Source organism: Besnoitia besnoiti, chromosome X, assembly GCF_002563875.1.
Source record: "Besnoitia besnoiti strain Bb-Ger1 chromosome X, whole genome shotgun sequence".
Taxonomy (NCBI): Eukaryota; Apicomplexa; class Conoidasida; order Eucoccidiorida; family Sarcocystidae; genus Besnoitia; species Besnoitia besnoiti.
Genome location: NC_042365.1, coordinates 783,098 through 804,844, shown reverse-complemented (window position 1 = coordinate 804,844; position 21,747 = coordinate 783,098). Strand labels below are relative to the sequence as shown.

At 57.5% G+C, this 21,747-nt stretch overlaps 4 protein-coding genes across 4 annotated transcripts; 1 reads left to right on the top strand and 3 right to left on the bottom strand.

The window, feature by feature from the left end:
- Positions 1-556: 556 nt before the first annotated feature.
- On the bottom strand, positions 557-4,448 carry BESB_016680 (uncharacterized protein; the record flags this gene model as incomplete). The annotated part of the gene is made up of 4 exons (XM_029360383.1): positions 557-594; positions 896-1,514; positions 1,847-2,731; positions 2,847-4,448. The coding sequence occupies 4 exons, from the start codon at positions 4,446-4,448 to the stop codon at positions 557-559; spliced, it is 3,144 nt and encodes a 1,047-aa protein (XP_029216359.1).
- Positions 4,449-4,480: 32 nt separating this feature from the next.
- Positions 4,481-7,432, bottom strand: BESB_016670 (uncharacterized protein; the record flags this gene model as incomplete). The annotated part of the gene is made up of 1 exon (XM_029360382.1): positions 4,481-7,432. One exon carries the CDS (start codon positions 7,430-7,432, stop codon positions 4,481-4,483), a length of 2,952 nt encoding a protein of 983 aa, XP_029216358.1.
- A 4,723-nt stretch (positions 7,433-12,155) lies between these two features.
- On the top strand, positions 12,156-14,328 carry BESB_016660 (uncharacterized protein; the record flags this gene model as incomplete). The annotated part of the gene is made up of 3 exons (XM_029360381.1): positions 12,156-12,293; positions 13,289-13,409; positions 13,853-14,328. The coding sequence occupies 3 exons, from the start codon at positions 12,156-12,158 to the stop codon at positions 14,326-14,328; spliced, it is 735 nt and encodes a 244-aa protein (XP_029216357.1).
- Positions 14,329-16,815: 2,487 nt separating this feature from the next.
- On the bottom strand, positions 16,816-20,820 carry BESB_016650 (uncharacterized protein; the record flags this gene model as incomplete). Its single annotated transcript, XM_029360380.1, has 2 exons — positions 16,816-19,002; positions 19,567-20,820. 2 exons carry the CDS (start codon positions 20,818-20,820, stop codon positions 16,816-16,818), a joined length of 3,441 nt encoding a protein of 1,146 aa, XP_029216356.1.
- Positions 20,821-21,747: the final 927 nt, after the last annotated feature.

Below are 21,747 nucleotides of genomic sequence, written 5' to 3'. Positions count from 1 at the left end.
TTCGCACAACCGTGCACCAAGGACTGCCAGGGCATCCCAGAAAAACTGACGGAGAAAGATAAGAAACACAAGGGGAGACTTGGTCTGGAGATACGCATGGCCAGCATCGTCTCCGTCATTACGCGTGTCTCCAATTTGTTGCGGTCCGGCCCCACCTGTCTGCCTCCAGTCTTCCTGTGGTGTGTCTCGTGATCTCCTGCCATTCGCCTCCGAACGCTCACCCTGGCTACTCTTATCGTCAGGTTCCACAGGTTCCAGAGCTCGTTGCCATAGCATTCCAGCCGGTAGGTGAGCTTCTCTCACACGCCCACACTCCCTCCTCCGATTCCGCTCTCTCTCATCTTCGATCACACGAGCAATAGCCGTAAGCACGACGTGTCTACACTCCCACCAACCTTTTGGAAAAAGAGACTTTTGCAATCGTCTCTGATGCCACAAAGGCGGAACAGTCCACAGCAGTTTGCAGAGAAAAATCAGAGATAGAATAGCGAATAGAGGAACAACCGTCAAGGTCTGCCGAGACGTGGGAAGCAGTGCAACGGCGAGAACAGAAAAACTACCGCCGAGGAGGAGGAGCTCGACTGATAACGTGAGCTGCATGAGAGAAACGAGGACAAGCACTACGGAAAAATACGAACACAAAAAGTCAAGCCTCTGCCAGAGAACGGGGGCAAGGAAAACACAATGATCGCCGTCGAAGCACATGTGATACATTGCTGACGCGCACACTGCACACAACGCACACACACAGACGCAGCCAGAAGTCGCATGAACTCGATACGCGGGAAGCGCTACCACAGCGCTGACAGAGGAGCGGACACCACAAAGAAGACACGGGACTGGGGACGACACAACAGAGACATCAGAGCGCGAGCCATCTGGATTCGGCTCGTACTGATGTTACCTCTCTGAAGGGGTTGCGGCTGAGAGTCTGTCCCACTCGCGGCGAACCGCCCACGCAGACCGATCGCTGGTAGCCCCATCTGGAGTTTACATTTGCCTAGGGACAGAGGACTGAACAACGAGTCTGAGGAAAGACTCTGCCACGCACTTGCTGTCCCGAACACAAGCAACCTGACTCCTGCTCTCCACTTGGTCGCTTGCAGCGTCCTCGACTTCGTTGTACGGGTCACTTGCGCACGTCCTCCTCGTTGCTCTTCTTCGTGTTCGTTGCCGTCGGCACAGTCTCCATCATCGTGCCATTCCGCTCCGGTGACCAGCCTGCCACCACAGCGGGGGCCGTCTCTGCGTGCCGTGAAGCAGTCACTGCCAACTGCAGCCGCGTCGCCCGCCAGATTCCTCCCGTAGGCGCAGAAGTCCCGCCACGAACTGCGCAGGATGAAGACGAAGGCGAGATTGGAGAGAACGAGGCAGGCAGTGAGGGCAGCGACGTACCACGGAGGCAGGATCTCCACGTCGCAAGACGCTCCACCTACCCCCAAAGTGCAACGGCAGTAGCTAACGCGGAAGTCGTCGATGAAGGTTAGAGGCCAGCAGTGTCCCCGGTGGCATGTCTGAACGCAAGAAACACATGGAGGCCCGGTGCAAGAGAGGGCCAACAAGCGAGCGAGTCGAGACAATACAGTGCCTTACAGCAAAGACTACGCCATGCGGCGCATCAGTTGTAAGAACAAACAGACACACCCGAAGGCACATTGCTCACAGCGGCCGGACGCCAAGGCAAACACGCATTTGAACAGAAAGACGAGACATCACCAACAGGCGAACCTAGCAGCCGGTACAGAAGCATGGACGTCAAGCGTGGATACTAGGACGTTCCTTCTCTACGTCGGAAAAGAATATCGCTCCACGGCAATGAACAGCGAACAGATAAAAGGGCTCGCACCTGCTCGCAAGCCTCGTCTGCAACGATGTGCACCTCCACCGCTACTTGGATTCTACTGTTGTTGTTGACGCCACTTTTCTCTCCTTTTTGACGCTCTCCAGAATGCCCCGGCCCAGTGTAAATCGGGTGACTCCCTTCGGAGACTTGAGCAGTCTTGGTCCCTCGCTCCGTAAATTGTCTCCCGTCTCTCCTGTCATACGCGTCGCCACCCTCTTGAGTGCTACTCGCGGCAGCGTTCCCTTCACTTTCGCCGTCAGGGATTTGGGACTTGTTGTGCATTTCCGCTCTCCTCACTGCATGGCCTCCCTCGCCTTCACCCCGGTAGTCACGACGCTCGTCGACTGGGGAAGGCACCGGGACGCGCTGCAGTTGTGTGCCCCTATTTGGTTCGTCATCGCTTGGTTCCGCGGCTACTGTCATGTGCTCTACCAGACTCCACGTCGCCAGATGCAGCCCGGGGCGGTAGTTCCATGTAGGAAACAGAGACGCCTCGTACACAAACTTTCCCTCAGTTGCCACCTTTTTCATCAAAGGAGATGCTCCAGTACGCGAGGAGAGGCCTTGTGGCGCCGCGGGAAGCGGTGCGCCACGCAGAGAAGGGAGCCGAGCGAGACACAAACGAAGATGCTGGGAGTGAGGAGACCGACGCCTGCGACAAGAACAAAGGGCTCGGAGAGTTTGGAGGAGAGCGCAAAAGGAGGCGCTCACTTTCTCGTGAGCTTGGCGTTTCAAATCCTTTCCCCTCTTCCTTGGTCGGCACTCCACCGGAGGGCGAGGGTGAAACGTCTTCCCCTGTATCGCCGTCTGCACGTCTGCTCGTCGTCGACAGCGGCGTCCGCTCGCTTCGTGCCTCTGTTTCTTGTCTCTCAGATTCATCTGCAGGACCTGCGTATAAAGAGTCATATGCCTGGCTTCCTTCTTTCTCTCCTTTCCTTCCTCCTTCGTCGCCCCAAGTCTGTGCGCCCCTGGCACGGCGACTTGCTCCCCCAGCTGCCCTCACATGCCGACATGTAAATGGCAACCTCCAGCTGTGGGAGATCACATTTTCTGCCTCCTGAGCTCGCCCTCTTCCCTCAGGAGCAAACCGGACATCATTCTTTCTCCCTTCATTTCCATCCGCCGGCGCTTCGCCCACTTCCCATGGCGAAGGCTCACGCTGGAACGGGACAGCCTCTCGCCTAACACGCACGTCCACCGTAAAGATGGAGACAACAACCTCTGACATCTCCCTTGAGGGGCGCTGCAGTCGTAGCCTGCCTCCTTCACTGCGCGTGCCTTCATGACGTTCGTCTGCGGGACTGCTGCTCGCTGCCAAAAACGAAAATCCCTTGTCTAGGTAGGCCGGGCGTTCAGGAAAGGGGGCAGCACTCAGTTCGTCTTGCTTATGTGCCCTTTTCGGGACGCCGGCAGAGAGCTCTCGGGGCAAGGCAGAGCGACCACCAGGGCTCGGCGGCACCCTCCACTTGGCGGTTGCTTCGCCAGTGTTTACCATCTGAGAGAGGAAATCGCGTGCCGCGTCCCGGCGCTCGCTGTCAAAGCTGATACCGCTCTGATCATCCTCATCCTCTGAGACTATCACAGAGCCCCGCAGGACATCCGCCCGGTCTCGGTTGCGTTCTCTATCCAAGCCCCCGTGTTCATCCTCTGTGTCTTTCCCTCGAGCCCTTTGCTGCTGGGTCCGTGTCCCCTCGCCCTTCTGCACTCTCTCCGTCGCGCCTCCTTTCCACAGCCGTTCTTTGCCTTTCACACCTCTTTCTCTCAGCGCGATTTCTTCATCATACCCGCGTACTCTATCTCCTCTCGGCCGCCCTGCTGGTTCCCTTCCCTCTTCTTCTTGAGCCTCTCGTGTCTTTTGCTCTGCTACCTTTCCTGCTTCACGTTCTCTGCTCTCCTCGGCCGCTGCACGCCCGCCCTCCTCGTCGCCCTCGAACGCAGTTCCTTCTTCGCCCTCCACTCCCTCCTTCGCCCAGTCTGCATCGTGGCAGCGCAGCCCGGGCTCTCTCCAGATATCGCCTGCGTCGACTCTGACACGCCACGCGACGCCGCCAGACACGTCCGCCGGTGACAGAAGCACTTCTGTCAACACTGGGCGCTCTGCAGACTCAGGCCCAAGTTGGAAGGAAACGCCATGAAGCAGGTTCGGCTGGAGGAAAGGGAGAACCGGCCGCGAAAAGGAAACAGGCGGGGTCGCGCACCACAGTAGGCACGAAGGCGAGGGCGCCGAAGCTGCGGACACAGAGGCGGGCGCCGGGAGCGGCGCCAGTTCTGACGGCTGCCTCGAAACAGACCAGAGCGAAGGATGATCTTGTGGAAAGTGATCAACGGGAGAACCGGTTAATAACTCCTCGAAGGAAGACGGTGCAGAAGCCGAAGAGGGCCAGGAGAAGAAGGGAGGCTCCGCGGACGGTGGAAACGCCGCGACAGAGACCTGCGGTTGCGGTGAACGGGACTCTGTGTCCTTCGGCCTTCGCCGCAAAACCCCGTGTAAAGCGCGGCCATTCCCCTTCAGCCAGACCGGTCCAGAAAGAGAAAAAAATGCAGACGTCACACTACGGAAGAAAGAAACGCAGCTTCTACCCAGAATCGACAAAGCTTCAATCATAGTGTCCAAACCTAGAAAGACCCGCGGGTTCTCTACGTCTCCTGCTTCACGCCTTCCACGGAAACTAGACCTGAGTTCCCCCCAACACAGGCACCCCCCTGCGGCATCTGTGTTCGTCCTTCGTCCTCGCCCTTCGACTGACGACCCTTCGTTGGGACCAACACCTCTTTCTTCTCCCTCGCGCGCATCGCGTGAAGCGCTTTCACGCGCTCTTTTCTGACTTCCGTCTCAAACTGGCGTTCGGTACCCACGGCCGCGAGACACGATTGACGCCGTACGTAGAAAGGAACTCTGGAAAACGAAGGAAGGGACGTGCCTTTTGGAGCGGAAAACGAAGAGTAGGAAAAGAGAGGCAGCCCCTCAGCGTCAGAGAGCCCCCGTCTCTCATGCGGCGCCTCGTCCGACAGATCACAGAGGGCGGCGGCGCTGAGGAATGCACTTTCGACTGGCAGTGTATGATTGAGGTAAAACGAAAACGACCAGGGACCTTGGTCTGGAAGATCCACAGTGACACGCTGTGTCAAAAGGAAAAACATCCTCTCTTCCTGGTCGAGTCTGAGATTTGGTGCTTCTTCTCCATTCTGTATCTGCTGAACTCCGTCCCCGCGCTCATATTTCTGCCTCTCCTTCAGACTGCTACCTCCCACCGTGCCTCCCCCCATCAAAGGTTCGCGTGGTATCTGCGCATGGCGGTCGCCCACGCCCACAGTCCACTCTCTTCCCATTCCTGACACGCCAGCACCCCCCTTGCCCTGCTCGCTTCGCTGGAATGCGTTTTCGTCTGTGCCGCCTCGTCCTTGCCGCGGGTCTCGCCAAGTCCTTACGTCGACATCAGGTAGTCCACTGTGGCCGCGTGGCTGCCCGCTGCCGACCTTCTCCGCTTGCGTTTTATCTCTGGCGGTGTGAACGAGCAGCAAAGGCGCCAGACGCCAGGAGAGCGTGACGTTGGCGGCGGCTTGCCGAAGCGGAGCAGGAAGGGACTCCGACGGAACTGACAGGCTCCACTCTCTTACAGGGTCCCCAACCGCATTCCATCCCGCGGTCTTCCCCCGGGTCTGTAGCCCACCACCACCATCGGACCCAATTCGTTTGCCCTCTCCTGCATTCCCTGCCGGCAACGAAATCCGTCCATTCCGCGCTTCACTGAGTCCGAAGAAACGGGATAAGACGCCAGACACCGAGGCGAACCCTTCGTCGCCGCTTCGGTTTCGGTCGCGACTCAGAGAGCGACCACGTCGAGCAGGAGGCTCCTTTTCTACCGGCGGCGCTGAATCAGACTTTCCGCGCCCCAGGTCGCCTCTGTCCCCGACGCCTCCTTCCACGCTCTCCCATGAGACATCGCTGCCGTTTGTCGCCGCCTGCGCGCTTGCTAGTTCCCCCGCTAGACTCCTCCCTGGACTGCCTGCCCTTCGCTCGATGCCTGCCTCACCCGAGCTGTCCCGTCTGCGAAATCCGCGCATCGCCGCCTCCTCGAAGAAGGCGCACGTGTCCAGCGGTGGACGAGACTGCAGATAGGAACTCGTAGCGGCTGTCTGTGGCTCTGAGGGCGACGCCGCACGACGCGAGGGCGCTGAAGCCTCCGAAGGTGGTGTGCGCGGAAACTTTGAAAAGAAATCACTCGCTGAACCACGGGCGGTGGAGGCGCTACCGCCAAACTCCAGCCGAATGCACGCGACAGGCGGGAATAGTGGAGATGGCGGGGAAGGCGGAGAGGCTCCAGCGGACGGCAGTTGCGGTGACAGCGAAGAAGAGAAGCGAGAGGCGGAGGCAGTGAGGGAACTCCACGGAAATCCCGAGAAAGGCGTCACTGCTGCCGAGACGTCTCCGGACGTTGGGCTGGCAGAGGAAGTCTGAGAAACCGGCGGCGGCGACGAGAGGGATGAAGGAACGAGAGAGCCTACGAACTGAGGCGTGACCGGAAGGACCTGGTGCCATTCAAAGGAGAAGGCAGGCGAGGCCACCAGCATGCGACGAGGGGTGGAAGCAAACGACCCAGGAAGGCGCCAACGAACAGATGTGGGGGAGTGGGTCCACTTGAGGGGAGAGAACGGCGACGATGCACGCAAGAAGAAACTCGTGGAAGACTGATCGGCGTGTCTCCCAGGGCGGGAAGACCCACCTAGTCCACGTGGCGAATCAGCTGCCATCGGCGTTTTCGGCGCATAATAGAAGAAACTTGAGAAACCTTGGTCGAGCTCGTCGTCGCTGACGTCTTCTGTTCCAACTTCTGCTTCTCTGTTCTTTTCTGACAGACACGTGGGACCTACTGTGTTGGCCTTCGGAGCTGCCGACCCGCTCCACGTTGTCTCCTGGGCGCTCTTTACCCTCACAGGGGCACCGCCAGGCCCAAATGAAACATCGTTCAGCCTCTCAACCTCATGAGGAGCGCGTTTAGCGCCAACTGAGTCCACCACCAATACCCCACGTACCCGTTTCTCTCCTCTTTCCTGCTCGACTTCGTCTCCGCTCCGCTCCCCTTCTGCTGGTCTTCGCCGCCGTGGCGATTCTTCGAAGCCCTCCGCGGCAGGCGTACTCGCATTTTCCACGCCGGCGGCAGCGACAGAGACAGAAGACGCGGCGGAAGACGAGAGATCCTCCTTGCAGGGGAATGACGAGGGAACGTGGAAGTAATGAACGTTTCGGTTGTTCCGTGGATCAGCGCTGAAATTCAGGTTCTCGATTTCGTCGTGTGTCAGGAAGGGAAGGACGCGAAGGTATTTTTCGCCGTGAAACGCCAGCGATATCGCAGCAGCAAGCGTCGCATCCATCCTCCGTGGAGCCTCCTTCTGCCTGTACTCCGCATACTCGTCCACGCTACACGCAAGTATAAGATAGTACAGGCTTCCAAAAGGGAGAAAAGATGGAGGTGAGGGACTCTCCGAGGCGGATACAGAGAAAGGCACTCGAGGGGACGAAGACGCATGCATATTGAAGGAATCACAGGAGCACCTGCAAGGCAGCGAGTGCGATGGCATGGGCGCCATCGGCGGAAAAGTGCCAAAGAAGCGGCCGTCAGAGCATAGAGGCGACGATGGAAGAATACACGGAGAGGAAAGAGAAGAGGATGACGGAGGCGCTGCGATGGCGTCAGAGCAATCAATCGAGCGTTTGCAGGTAGAAGTGCCATCGGAAGCTGCGATGAGAGGAAGAATGTATGTTCCCGCAGAGGCGACTTCCAACCGAAGATCATAGTTGACAAAGGTTGCTGAAGGAGCGGCATACACAACACGAGAAGAAAAAACATACACATGGAAACGGCGCTTGATGCGACGCAGGTTTGCAACCTCTCGTGCCTCCTCAGGTACACGCGTTGCACGCGAAGACAGTAAGTGACCTAGTCTGTGTACCAGTGCGCGCTCACATACACATGCAACACACACGCCACACAGAGAACTGTCCAGCAAAGCAACTTGCGAGCTCGTAAAAAATGTGTGCCTCATCAGATGTGTGTCCGTATCGTTTTTCTGCGCATCTGAGCACTGCTGCGAACACTCGCACTGGCTTGAGCAGCTCATGCACGTAACAAGAAAATCACCGTTGCGCGGAAGGGCTGATGTCTCCTGCGCAGGCCTCCCCCCCCAAGACCCCGAGCTGCGCTCACGCGGCTTGTGCCATCGAAAGAAAAATACGGCTTCTCTCGGCAGCGAAAACTGGCTGACGTGAATGTGCAGACTCGCGTGCTCCGATGTCGCCACTTCGCCCACTTCGTCCTCTTCTCCGGTCGCTGCCACAGCGTCGTCGTGAGACCACCACGGGCTGCGCCTCGCAGGGAGGGCGGAGCGCTCTCCGCACTGTTGCGTCTCGCCCAAGGCGGCGCCATCGTGTTCATACGCGCTCTGAGTGAGAGTTCCGTTTGATGTGGAGGCCGGGGGCTGCCTGGTACGCAGGCGTGCAAGGGGCATGCGGACATGGATGCGCCCAATCGCGAAATTTCCATGGGAGAGCTCCACGCACTCTACAGGCACGACTACAGAATCGGCGGGCAGGTGAGCCCTCCCCCGCTCTCGTATTGGCGCTGCGGAAGAGGGATCTGAAGAAAGGCTGGCCGCAGGGACAAGGAAAGCACAACAGCGTGCCTGGTTGGCTCGAGTTCCCAGTGGCAGGCGCTCGCCTGCTTGCGACTGCAGACACGCGCTCGATGCGTTTTGCCATGGAGGCGCGCGGTTGTGTTCAGGTACTGGCAAGAGGGTGCCAAAGCTCCTTCCCGTCCTTGCTCTCTCTGTGAAGGCATCTGCGCGAGCAAAATCCGAAAGCTCTATTCTACTGCGGGGGCTGAGCGCATGCGCGACTGAAAGAGACTGCGGCGAAGGTAAAGGAAATTCCTCCCCAGAAGGGGCAGTTGCGAGCCGAGGTCGCGGCAGTTTGGGCTCTGCAGGAGGGCGACGTGAGTCACCCTCCGGCGCCTCGACGTGGGAGGCCAGCCCGACACTAGTAGCTGCTGTTGCGACGCCTCCGTCCACGGCTCGCGTTGCTGTGTAACCGATCGCTGGTACGGCCTCAAAAAGACCGCCCCCGCTGGAGGAAAGCAACACACCGGACGGAGCGGTAAAAGGGAACCGGCTCACACGATCTGTCCCTGGGAAATTAGACGAAGAAGAAGCAACACCTGCCGCCGCGAGGAGCCCTTGAAACTGAGAAACGACCAGCGACACGCGGGTAATCCAAAGACCCACAGGAAAAAGCCTGCAACTAGCGGAATGCATGGATGCGGAGGGAGGACGGAAGTTACGCGCCACGAGCTGGTGGCAGGCAGCAGGCGTCATCGTCTCACACAGCAGGTGGAGGAAGACGTAGCACACAAAAGCGCCACGCCTGTGGCACAAATGACTCACTCGGCGTGGACATCCCACCAGGCCGCACTGCCTCCTGTCACGAGGGAGACGACGCATTGACTTGAAGGCAGGATATGGTCTCTACTAGAAACATAATGAAAAGTTATATGAAGAAGAAATACAGTCGAAATCACACCGCCCAAGGTACGGGACTCTACACAGGCGTGCGACTGAGTATCGTTGCCAGGGAGAGACGCTGATACCAGCGGCTTATTGATGGTCTTCAACGCATCCACGCGAGGTACGGACAAGTCATCCTCCGGAAGACACACGATAAGAACTGTGCCCGCGACTGTACAAAAAACAATTTGCTTTTGACAGCTGAAGGGCACCGAGCGAAAACTTGGCTAAGAGAGTTGTGCCAGTCTCTCTGCACGCCGCGGCCCCTATCTCTCTGCCTGGCACGCCGGACGAGGATTCCTCGGACTCCAGGGGTTTTTCCCTCGAGGTCACTCGAACCGTGTGAAACTCTCTGCAAGGAGCTTTGTTTCTCATGGATTGTCGGCAGGGAACGCTCAACTTACCCTAGTGCGTTGCACATTTTCCCTCTCGAGTGAGTGAAAAAGTAATGCACACCACGTCTCTCCCAGGAGATCACGTGACCGGGAGAAAAGGGAACTTCTGTCGAGAAGGGAGAGCGTTATGTACCATTGCCGAGTGCGACAGAAAAGGCACTCAACTAGCACCTCCTTGATGCACTGACTCGCGAAAAATCCGTAAGGTGCCTCGCAGCTTTCCTTGGACATCTGTTACCCCAAATCATGTAGCTACATCCGGCTGCAATGTACGGGCAGGGGAGAACGTGGAGCGCCGGGGAGGAACCTCAATTCCATTTTCCGGTTCGGCATAAAGCTCGTTAGAGTCCATTCCCAGCCATGCCTGGCTCTCCGTTCACCAAGTCTGGTGAGTTCAGGGCAGTGGATGCACAGTGTACACAGGCAAAACCGCAGAGTCGAGGGGGATATATACAGATCTAACTCTGCACACACCTGCTGCAGAAGTTCTTGTCAGTCACCAAACGACCACCTGACTTTCTGTTGGAGCATCGCCCGCTGGACGGTATCCTAGTGGCCCTCGCGTGTACACTGAAGACGGGTAAGTCGCTCTGGGGGATGCGGGGGTAGAAGCCTTGAGCCGGCAAGAGTCCGCGCTGCTAGTAAGGATGAGGAAGCGTACTAATCTGGGGAACGTGAACGCACCGTACAATGCCGGGGGCGCTGGATTACGTCGCTAGGAGACACACCCGTGAGAGAGTCATGAGTGAACGGTTAGTACCGAATCAAACCCCGCTTCTACGTTCTTCACACCAGCCATTGTTGTTAAGCCCTACGGGAACGCGACGGAGAGCTGCACAGGCACCACGAGGTGTCCCGACTTTTATGGCAATCCCTATTGAGCTCCCTAACCGCTATTGGATGCAACAGGCACCGTGGAATATGAATACGCACGCCGCGGACGCGTCGGATGCATCGCACACTTGGTCTCTTACTCTGCGTTTCCCGACCATGAAGCGGCACGACACGGGAACCACGTGAACTTTGGCTTATGGCTGGGACAGGGCTGCAATGGCTAGCACACTGCAGTGGGCTCTAAATAAGCGCCTCGTGCACGGGGGACAGTTCGGTCCTTGCTCTTCTTCCAACGCGAACAAGCAATTTACTCAGCAGAGGAGACCATAGGTACACTGCATTCATTCACCGCACCGTGACCCGTCTCAACTGCCGAGCTTCTTGTGTAAGCATCTTCTCGCGCAACACTTCCTGTACGTGCAAACTGAATCGACAAACCCCGCTCGTACTCCTGAAATGGGGAGAAGTCGTATTTGAACTGCGTTCTTGGCGACTGTTGAGGCAGAGGACGGCCTAGCCAAAAATACGCACTGGTGACGAATGAATACACCTGACGACTTGTGGGGTTCAACAGCATCCCTGTGATGTCGTGCTAAACTCGTGATCGACAAGAGCCTTCGAATATGGCAGACCGGGTTCCTGCTCATTGGTATCCATCTCAAGAAGCTGATGAAATACGCATATTTCAGCATTCGGGAGCGCAATGTAACCCTACCCATTTAGAGAGTATGACTCGCGCTTTCTGCTGCGCTCACTCGTCCTTCAAGCTGGTCGGAGCATCGCAAACCCTTTGGATCCAGACAGAACACTGACGACGGACTCCATCTGCAGGCGCTGCATCATGCGAATGCCCGATTCGCAAATTCACCTACAAAAGCCGGTGCAGGTGAGTCAGTCAGATGAGGGATTCTTTTACTCTTCAATAAAATAAGCGGGGCTAGCGCTGCGTCACGCCGAACCCTGCTAGCCCGATCATGCGACGACGCTCCCATCATACCTACAGCAGATCCTGGAAGCCACCACCCGCCCCGCCAATCAAGCGGTGACTTCCCGGGCGACCACCAACTGACTTTTCGAGGCGTCGCTCTCGCCTGGCGCCATTGTTCTGAGAATTTGTGATTCTCTGGAACGATTGAGGGTGCTGCATCATCGCTTCAGCCGCAGGGAAGGGCCAGACTTCCTGCGCAGTTGTCGCGCGTCTGCACATTCGTCCACCTCCGCGGCCACGCTTCGCGCGGTTGCGGCGGGTGCATGGTGGCGGCATGGTGAGCGGCATGATGCCGGTTCACTCTGCGTGACATCGTCTTGTCGTTCGGCTCGCTTCTGTCTACTAGCTTTTTAAAAGCTGTTCTACCAGGGAATCCAGTTGTCAAGGTACGCTAGTGAGGCATTGCCGTTGAGTCGCGTGTGTCTCCGTGTTGGCGGTTGCAGGCGGCCGCTAGCTCGGGAGACAGTCTCCGAGCGGTCTGTTGAATACGCGTCAGCTGCACACCTCACCGATTCACTTACGAAGAAACCACTACACCATGGGAAACGCCTGCCGATCCCAAGGGAAGGTCAGTGAGACTGCACCAGCTCGTCCCCCGCCGATAAAATTGCAAACGAGCGTAGAGACTGAGTCTGACAAATCTGAAGACGAGGAGATCACTCGGCGCGCGGAAGAGGTGAGACTCGATGGACGCGCTTCTCTGCGTTCTTTCATTCCGAGGTGGCTTCTTTGATGGCCGATTGCACTACGACGAAGAAGCAGCAGAGGCTCACCACGTGGGGCCGTTTGGGGGGAAGAGTGTTCCATCGAACCGCAAGACGCTGTTACCTACCGGCAGGCCGGTCGGATGGCCCTCAGAGTATGGTACCGGAGCTGTCTCGGCGTTGTTTGGCGAGCAGAAAGGAATAAACCTGAGCATGCCCGACATTTCACACACGGTCTATCGCTTTTCATAGACATTTCAGACCTGCGTCTCTGCTCTCATTCTGTGCCATACGCCGGGTCTACGTGCCCTGTTGGTCTCCCCTTGAGTGTGTCTGTCTATATTCATGTATTATTGCGCATCTCTTGCCTGATACACAGACCAAACGCTGCTTCGCATCTGCTGATATGCGTGGACTCTTCACCGCATTTTTTTGTATATCTGGCGCTGCCCAATCTACTACCCACTGAGCGTCGTGTGAGCACACCCACCTACTCGCCAACGAATGGTAGCTATCTTTTAATTCATCTTCCTATTTGGAATACTCCATGGACTATATTTATGTTGTTTCTCTAACATGTATATATCGGAACAACTCACCAGTGATGCTGTAATCTCCGACAGCCTATCTGTACTAATAAAGTACAGGTGTCGCTCTCGCAAGTATGACTTGTATATTCAGCTGCGACTCTATGCATTCGCAGAGAGGTTGTTTTACCCGATCAGGAGCATCAGTTCTAGTGAATCATGCATCAGCCTGTCGTGGTTCCGCTTTTTACTTGTACCGTTCTCTGAAAAGCCCACATGCCGGAGTTGGTGTTTTGAGAAAGAATTAGCGCCATTCTTTTTCTCGTATATGTCATGGCTTCCGACGTGTGTACCTCTCTTTTGAGAAAGAATTAGCGCCATTCTTTTTCTCGTATATGTCATGGCTTCCGACGTGTGTACCTCTCTTTCTTCGTTGTTAGCGCCTGCGGAGAATTCAAACGGCACGCGAAGGAGCTCTGAAGACACTGCGTACAAGCCGTGCCCTTTCGATGCATCATGAACGCCGCGTGCTTTATATTCAGGGAACTCGACACAAACTGGGTGAGTGACTGTGTGTCTCGTTTCTCTGTTTGCCAGCGCTTACGCATTCACCAGTACCAGATAGAACTGAAAGTTATGGTTTTACTCTAGGGCCATCTTTTCAAACAAGGCCTATAGCGAATCCCAAGTGCTGGCGCCCGTCCTAGCTTTACGTATCATATGCCTATGCGTGCTTGTGTTTTTACGTCAAAGGCTTCGTATCTGCCCTGCCAGAAATGCAACTCGTTGCCTCTGTGCCTAAGCAGAGATGTTTGCGTGCAAATAGCCATGTGTACCTAATCAAATGCCTACCGGCACGTCGCTACCGTCCGTATCCTTATGGAGGGACGGGTAGACCTGACGATATCCGGCCTTTTGGCCTGTGCTTACAATAACGCCGTTGTCGCTTGCATGTTCTTCTCCAGCTTCATCTTTGTCGAATCTCGTCTGCCTTCGTGTGCCAGGCTTGGAAGACGCTGAGGACGTGAACTTCGGAGGTTTGAGAGGGTCGTTCTCAGACACTGGGTCCGAGGATGAAGACAAAAAATCTAAGTCCAAGCCTCCCCCAGGCAAGGGTGCGGACGCACCTTCACCGCCGAACAAGACTATACAGCGGCATAAAAGTATTTTCGGACCGTGTGGATCAGACTTAACAGACATCGAGGACTCAGGAGAAGCTCCATTCGGCAGTAGACTGGAGTCCGGGCCCGCCGCGGCCGCACCTGACGTGGCGGCGCGGTTGGCGGAGGAACTTTTAGCAGAGAAGGGGGCTCAGGATAAGCAGAAGGAAAGGAAATCTGTCCGGATGAGTGTGGGGGGAGAGCCGGATGAGGATGTGGCGCCCAAGCAGGACAGAGCACGATCCTCTTCTCCAGACACGCCACGCACAGAGCAGAAAAAGAAACGTGCGGTAATTGTAGACCCAGCCGGGTTGGAATGAATTGCCTGGTGACGCACGCTACAGAAGAGACCGTGCGAAGGAAGGAGTACGCGTTGGCAGCAAACTGAAGAGAGACAGATATTATAGACAGTAAACGAGCGCGGACACCGTTAAAAGAACAGCAGACTGGGGCAGCTCGCAGCGCTAGTTCCGGGATGCGTCAAGGGAGCTCCTGACAAACGGTAGGCACAGGGGTATTGATGACTGGGCCAAATGCAGAGTAAATGGGTGAGATCGCAAACAAGGGGAGGCAACAGAGAAATGGCGACTGACTGCCTACGAGACTGGCAGAAAACGGACCCTGTTGACAGCGCCCACGCATGATTTTGGAAACATCAAGGAAAACACCGGCCGCGTGCCGGACCGTTATCAGCGTGAGGTTAGACTGTTGCATAAGGAGGAACAGCGCATGTCAAAGAAGCCAACTAATGGCGCTCGATCCCGAAACCTGCCCGAGATTGTTCCGTGATGGAAGGTCGCTTCTTAGGCAGGATATGTGCGGGTGCCTTTCCATTCTACAACGGAGGCCGACTCTCCGCGAAAGACTGAGGCAATGTGCGGAGAGATATGAAGTAGCAGGTCTTGATAGGATAGTTCTTACGTTTGATGCAGAGGATTCGACGTCGGCGCCTCAGGAGCGAAGCATCCTGCGGCGGCGGGACACCCGCCGTTTGGTTTCTCAAAGCACCCGAGTGCAGAGGAATTCGCACCGTTCATTAGCATTGGCGTGCGTGCCACGCGCCAGGTTACATATTTTCCAGTCTTGATGCGGACACCACTTTCGAATTCCTCGTTTTTCCGGCGTCTTGTTTTCTCAGTGGATTTCGGCAATCCTGCGCGTGGAAGTACCACCGCCAGCCTCAGCGGTGTAGATCTGCATGACAGGAAGAAACATACTGCGAATACCCCGTGCCGGTCTCTGTGCGGTTTGGACCGGACACGGGCGTCGTCCCCCAGTGGAACAACAGGATGCGACCAGAAGTCATGCGAGGTACACAACGACTTATAGTGATCACATTGGGGTCGTATCTAGGGTCACAGAGGGAGCCCTCTAGGGCATGTATCAGCTCATCAGCAAGTCGTATCGAAACGACTGAGCTTGGAACCGCTGGAGAGCTGTCATGAAATGGGAGAGACGTCATTGCGTTGTTTGTCTTTTCCCCATATTTTGCACGCACTGTAATCCTGAGTACTGTACACGTTTCTCTGAAGCTCCCTGCGTTTTGGTGTCACGACGTACTACGGCGCAGCTGTAGTGGCACTGCACGGTTCATGGAAACAGCGCTTGGCGTGAAAAACGTGTCTGACCTGTAAGGGAAATCATGCATGTCCTCCAAAGCGACGCGCCATCTCACAGGCACATAATACAGCGGAAAGGCACTTGACAGTCAGGACGACCAACATGCATTCGCCTGTTGGCGGAGGACGAATCTGCCACAGAATAGAAGGGAACTAGGCGAGCGGGCAGTGCCTCACATCGGCTCCAGCAACACGTCGACAGGGACCGACGCCCATATTTCTGCACCCGTAAAGCTTCTGCGCTCCGTGAAATGGGTTTCTGCTTCATGCTTGGCCTCGTCACCGCGCGGAGACTTGCCGGTCCTGTAGACTTTGCTTCTGAGGTTGCGCCAAAAGCAGACTTGATGCGACAGCAGGCTTCCCGCAGGGAGAAAGGAAGACTGAGAGGATCGCAAACGACGACCGGTGGCGGTGTAGGATGGTGCATAGTGAGGCCAGCATCTATGTGTTCGCTGCGTATGCTACCGCACGTTAAGAAGGGGGGCGCGGAATGCACGGCATCACTCCTGGGAATGCGACGCGTAACACGTACACAACTGGCGAGAGGCTACATGACTCTGCCTAGTATTTCAACGAGAACGTATCCCCTCCTCCGCTGTCCGCAAGAAAAAGGTCGGCATGGAGCTACTTTAGAGCGCATCGCACAACTGTAACCCTATCCCAGCCCGTGTCTCGAGGGCGATGCCGTGAAATCCCACCCGAGCATCTTCCGCGGCGGCCGCTGTGTGGCAATCCATGCTGCAAGGAAATAGTAACTTCCCGTTGCCTGTGATAGAAACGTGGAATGCAACGGTAAGCAGGCCTGCAAGTCCCATCTTGCAGCTGCAGCGGATACGCGGTACGCAACTTGCTGAGTAAAGAGAACCAGCACAGCTAAGACGTCAGTCCTGCAAGGGTCGCTATCGGCAAAAAGGAAGGCCCGGTGCCATCTCTAAACCAGCTGCCGCAGTGAGAATGCAGACTGACACCCCCTAGGCGACTGCAGGAAATCAGCCCGAGGAATGCGCACGTTAGTCCTGAAACCTCAACAAGGTAACAAATTCCCGAGGTTCTGAATACGAACATGCACCGCGCGCGCGGTGCCACTCAATCAAACTTTCCGTTGGAAAGGCGACACGAAAAGCCGCAGTTGCTATCCACTGCCAGACTTCCGTTGCATACTCGAGGACGCCGGCGCCCGCAAAACACTCACTCCTCTTCTTCATCCCTGACGCGTGACAGGATAACGTCTCGGACAACGAAGCCAAGAATGGGGAAGCCTAGCGAATTCGTGCGTACAGGGCTTCCTCGTCTTTGTGACTGCATCGTTGTTTCCGCTCTCTCCTTGTGTGACCCTCCCCCTTGAGGGCGGACCTCCGACCCTCTAGATTCGTGTCGCTCTCCTTGGTCGTTCACGAATCGATATGCGTTGCCGCAGCCTCGTTCCTCGTCCTCGATACACTCTACCAAATCGCCATGGGCCGCTGCCCTTTTCTCTGTGACTCCACGCCGCTGTCGTGCGACCGACTCCGCCGCGTCGACCCCGCCCCTCCTCTCCTTCCGCAGAGCCGACTCTGGCTTGGCAGTCAAAAGCTTGGCATACCTTTCTTGCTTTGCCTTGTACTCGGAGCAAAGACGGGCAGCCAACACAGATCCAATATCTTCTTCGTCGCAGCGGACACACAGGATTTTGCTGCGCTGAAGGCGGTGGCCGCCACATATTTCAACGAATTCAGGGGCTTCCGAGGAGGGACGGTTTGATCCTGGAGGGAGGAGCTCTCTCACAGGATTCCACGCGGAATCTGCCACTTGCCGTGAAGAGAGATCCTGCGTTTTTTGATACCTCTCTGAAAAAAAAACCCCTCTTGCGTCCGGATCTCCGCAAAAAGAACGGCCACAGGGGCTGCAGTCCTCTTCGTCGTCAAATCCGGGCCTCAATAGCGTCTCATCTCTAGTTTCACATTCAGCGTCCGTGCATCCGAGACACGCGCGCGTGACGGCGTGAAATTCAATTGGGCGCAGTTCAAATCCGAATGCCTCCACAAACACGCTGAACGGTGCGACGAAAGCCACTGCATGCGCCGGAGAGGAGAAGAACTTCTTCTGCGGCGAGAAAAGCAACTCGATCGTTCGAAGACGAGGAAAGTGACTGAGAAGAGAACGCACATGTCGCTGAACCGGTCTGGGCACAACTGCGAGCGACTTGGAGACAAACGAAGGAATCCCTAGAGCGAAAGCAGCTTCGCAAGGAGAAGCGGGAGATGCGCGACTGGGAGCAGCAGAAAGAGACGCAGTCGATGACAACCGAGAAGGGCGACGCCGGGAGTAGGCAAACGACGGCAGCGCTGCATTCCCGCGACCAATCGACGATGCTCCGGGATTTGACGCATCCACAGATCCCTGGGCGTAACAGGGGGACGAAATAGCTGGCGAGGGCGATGTGGAGGGGCGGTGCGAGTTACGTTCGCTTCTTTTAACGTTGGAAGACTCGGGCGATCCGCCGTCTTCGGATATAGCGGCAGTAACGACACCAGCGCCCTCTGCGCCACAAGCAGTAGACGCGCAAGAAGACACGGGTGCACCATCTGTGTGAGGGCGACAGTCCGCAGACGCTTGGAATCTGTCAGAAATACCGCGAGCTGGCCCGGCCTCTTCTGGAGCAAAGCATCCAAGACTCCCAGCACTGGCGGCACCCGGCGCCGCAGAAACAGTACAGGGCGACGAGACGCAGCGAGACGGAGCGGAACTAAGTGGCACAGAAGGGGGGACGAGAGGAGACCTCACACCGATACTCATTCGTCGCGTCTCCCCCTGCATCAGTCTTTCAGCTCCATCGGTGTAGAAATTGCGCTGCGAAGAGTCTCGCCGGTGCTTCTGGCGGCTGTGTCGACGTCGAACCTCTACAAGCCTTGCCTGCGAGGCCTCGCTGCTCTCCACCCCCGTTGCCGCTCTGACTTCCGTGACTCCCTCTCGCCTCTGTCCGCGTTCGCCGCTCCTGCTGTCTCCTTCGCGCTCCCGCTCTCGAGTGCCGCTCTCCACGCCGCAAGCCCCCGGCGCTCCGCTCCCTCCAGGCCAACCTGCTCTGATTCGGGCCGCTCCTTCGCGTCGTCCTTGTGAAGCAACGGTCCCCTCGTCTGTGCGCGCAGTTTCCTCTTCCCTGGCAGCCTGTTCCATCTGCATCTGGTGCATCAGCTGAGCTTCAGCCTTTCGAACGCGGTCGAGCTCCAACGGCGAGAGCGTGTCGTGCAGGTCCTCGTTGCGGTAGTTCACAATGCGTAGAAGCTGGAGGGGTGGGCGCTCTCCCTCAGGCAGGGAAAAGAGATGGCCTGCTAGCGCGTCAAAGAAGTAACTGTTCTCCAGCACAAAACTGCGAACTTCAATACCGCGGAGGCGACTCTGCGCACACGCCAAAGGACACACATTCAGACAGATTCCAGCACATCGCTTGATTCCAACCACAGATCGAAATCATGCTTCCGTGTGCACGCATGCGCTAAATATACATAGAGATATACATACGATTATGCAGCCTATATGTACGTACTGCACATACGCATATACGATTAAGCAATCTTCGACGATCGTCGGTTCCTAGGAGACGGGCTTACATACACTAGTGACGGCGCCCCAGAAGACAACTGCTGGACGAGGGGGGCAGGAGAGAGTGCACAACGAGACGAGATCACGCAAGGAAAACCCAGCACCACAGGAATACTGGGAAGGAGATCGGGAGACGGAGACGGACACGCAAGTCACTGAGTAGGCAACCCAAGTCGGAGCCAGAAGCAAACGAATTTCGAACACGACATCGAGACAGCGGCCGCGAGATGAGGGTCGACGCAACCCCACAAAACGAGCAGGGGCAAACGAAAGGACACGAAAGAGAGCGCCGCACGGGCACCAGGGACCGAGCAGCGCCCTACGACGCCACTTCGTCAGCAGCTGACGAACAGGGTTCACTCTACGCACAGCCACGAGTTGTGTTCGCCTTGACACACAGAGCAGACTTGCCAGGAGCGCCGCCCTCTCGGCGGTGGCGACAGTGGAGATGACGTCCTCGAGAGGGAGACACAGACAGGGGAACGCGCCCAAGATATTCGCAGCCCCTCCTCGAGTCCCCGCGCCTCGGCGTCTCCTGCCTTCTCTTCCGGCGTCCGCGTCGCCGGCGCCCGCCGCGTCTCGGCCCCACAGAACGCCCGTGATGAACGTCGAGAGCGCCGAGCGGCCGCCGTCGCCGTCTCGCTCTTCGTCGCCTTCCTCTCTTCTGTCGGCTTCGCTTTCCAGCTGGAACGCCTCGCTTGCAAAGACCTCCAAGTGGGACCGCTGGTCACGCATCCCTACGTGGACGGAGGGCGGCGCGGGCAGCGCGGTGGAGGCCTGCCGCGCGGCCGCTGAGAGGAAGAAGGACGGCGACGAAGGCAGAGGCGGAGGAAACGCAGATGCACTCGAACTGGGAGAAGGACGACCCGGAACGAATGGAGAGGACAGAGGACTGGCGCGCCCGCCGGCAGTGCGACGCGCTGGGCCCCCGTCTCCAGAGGCTTCCCCATCGGCGCCGGGAGACTCCAAATAGTGCAGGCGATCGCTTCCTCCCGCCTTGTCTCCGCCGTTTTCGCCCGCGCGTCTGGGGTAGGCTCCCTCGCCTCGGTCTGTTCCCGCGCCACACGAAGGCCGCAGGAAGGAATGGCTGTACGACCGGCTGCCCTCCGCTACGACGTCACCCTGCACACGCGCACAGAGCGGCGTCTCCCAAATGCTGACGACGGCATCCGCGGAGACATGAGGGCACCGTGCCACCTCTGCTTCGAGGCTGTCAGTCAACACGGTTTCGTCTTCTTGTTCACCTTCGTCCCGCCACTGCCCTTGGCGGGGGGCGGGGCGGCCGCAGCCAGCCCCCGCGGCAATCCCGTCGCTACAGCATTCTCCGGTCGGCTCCTCGTGACCCTGAGGACTGGAGGCCACGGCAGGCACGGAGGGGCACTCTACGGCTCCACCTCGTGCAGAGGACCGAGCATGGGCGCGGGAGACGCAGGGCCGCGTCAACGAAAACTGCCGACACGACGAGTACCTACGTCTGCGTGCCGCGGAACCCCGACGCGGGGATGGACAGGGAGGCGGAGACGGAGGCGGAGAAGGCGAGGGATCCCGCGCGTCCGACGTCGAAAGCACAGGTGCGAAGACGAAAGAAGCGAGCGAGGAGAACGTGGAGAGCATTTTGCGGCGGGCGGCCTCCGCAAGTGGTGGCGAGATGACATGGACGCGCGGAGACAAATCGCTCGTCTCGCTAGCGAGAAAGCACCCAGGATCTGGCGCCGGCGCGTTAGTGGGGAAGCAAGCAAGCGGAAAATGCGAGAGAAAAACGAACCGACGAAAATTCTGAACAACTACTTCGAAGCGCTGTCCGGAGCCAGACACAGCTCGGGAGCCATACACCGGTTCGAGACCAAACCAGTCACCATGGCAGATCGTGAGGCTTGCCGATCAAGCACGAAACCGCGACGGAGAAAGATTTACGGCATCAGTCAAACCTCATTAACGCTCCATAGCTCCAGTAACTTCGCGGGCTTTTCCACTAATCGAAGCTCAGAAGAACTCCTCCGTCCGGTGCTGCGGACTCCCCGTTCGTGCAGCGCGACTGCGGCGGCGCTTGCGCGAGCCTCTGGCTCACCCCGCAGACTGGGGAGCGCGAAAGAAAAGGAACTTTGCAGTCAGTCTAACCCGCAGCGGGGAAAACTCGTCTCCGCATCTCCTTAGAAGAAGCCGTGGCGATTCAGTGAACCAGAGAGCGTACTCGCCTCTCATTCTCACAGAGCGAAAGTTGAGGGTTCCTGCGGAGAAGGTTATTACGCGGATCAGAACCAAGGAGAGAGCCCGTGGACAGCGCCCCTGAGCAGACGACGAAGAGAAAAGAGGTGTCGAACGCAATAACCCGGATATAAAACTCGCGAGACGCAAAACCGCGGGCGACACAGCGAGCGCGCCCTCCGTTCCTTGCCACCCGCCTCGCCGCGTGTCGCGAGGACTGCCTTCTCGAGCCCCAGCCTCCACGCCAAGGAGGCGCGTATCTTGGCAGTGCCCGCGCCGCAGGATCTCGAGAAGAAGGCCCGAACGTGTCCTTCTGCAAGGCGCTTGAAAATAGGC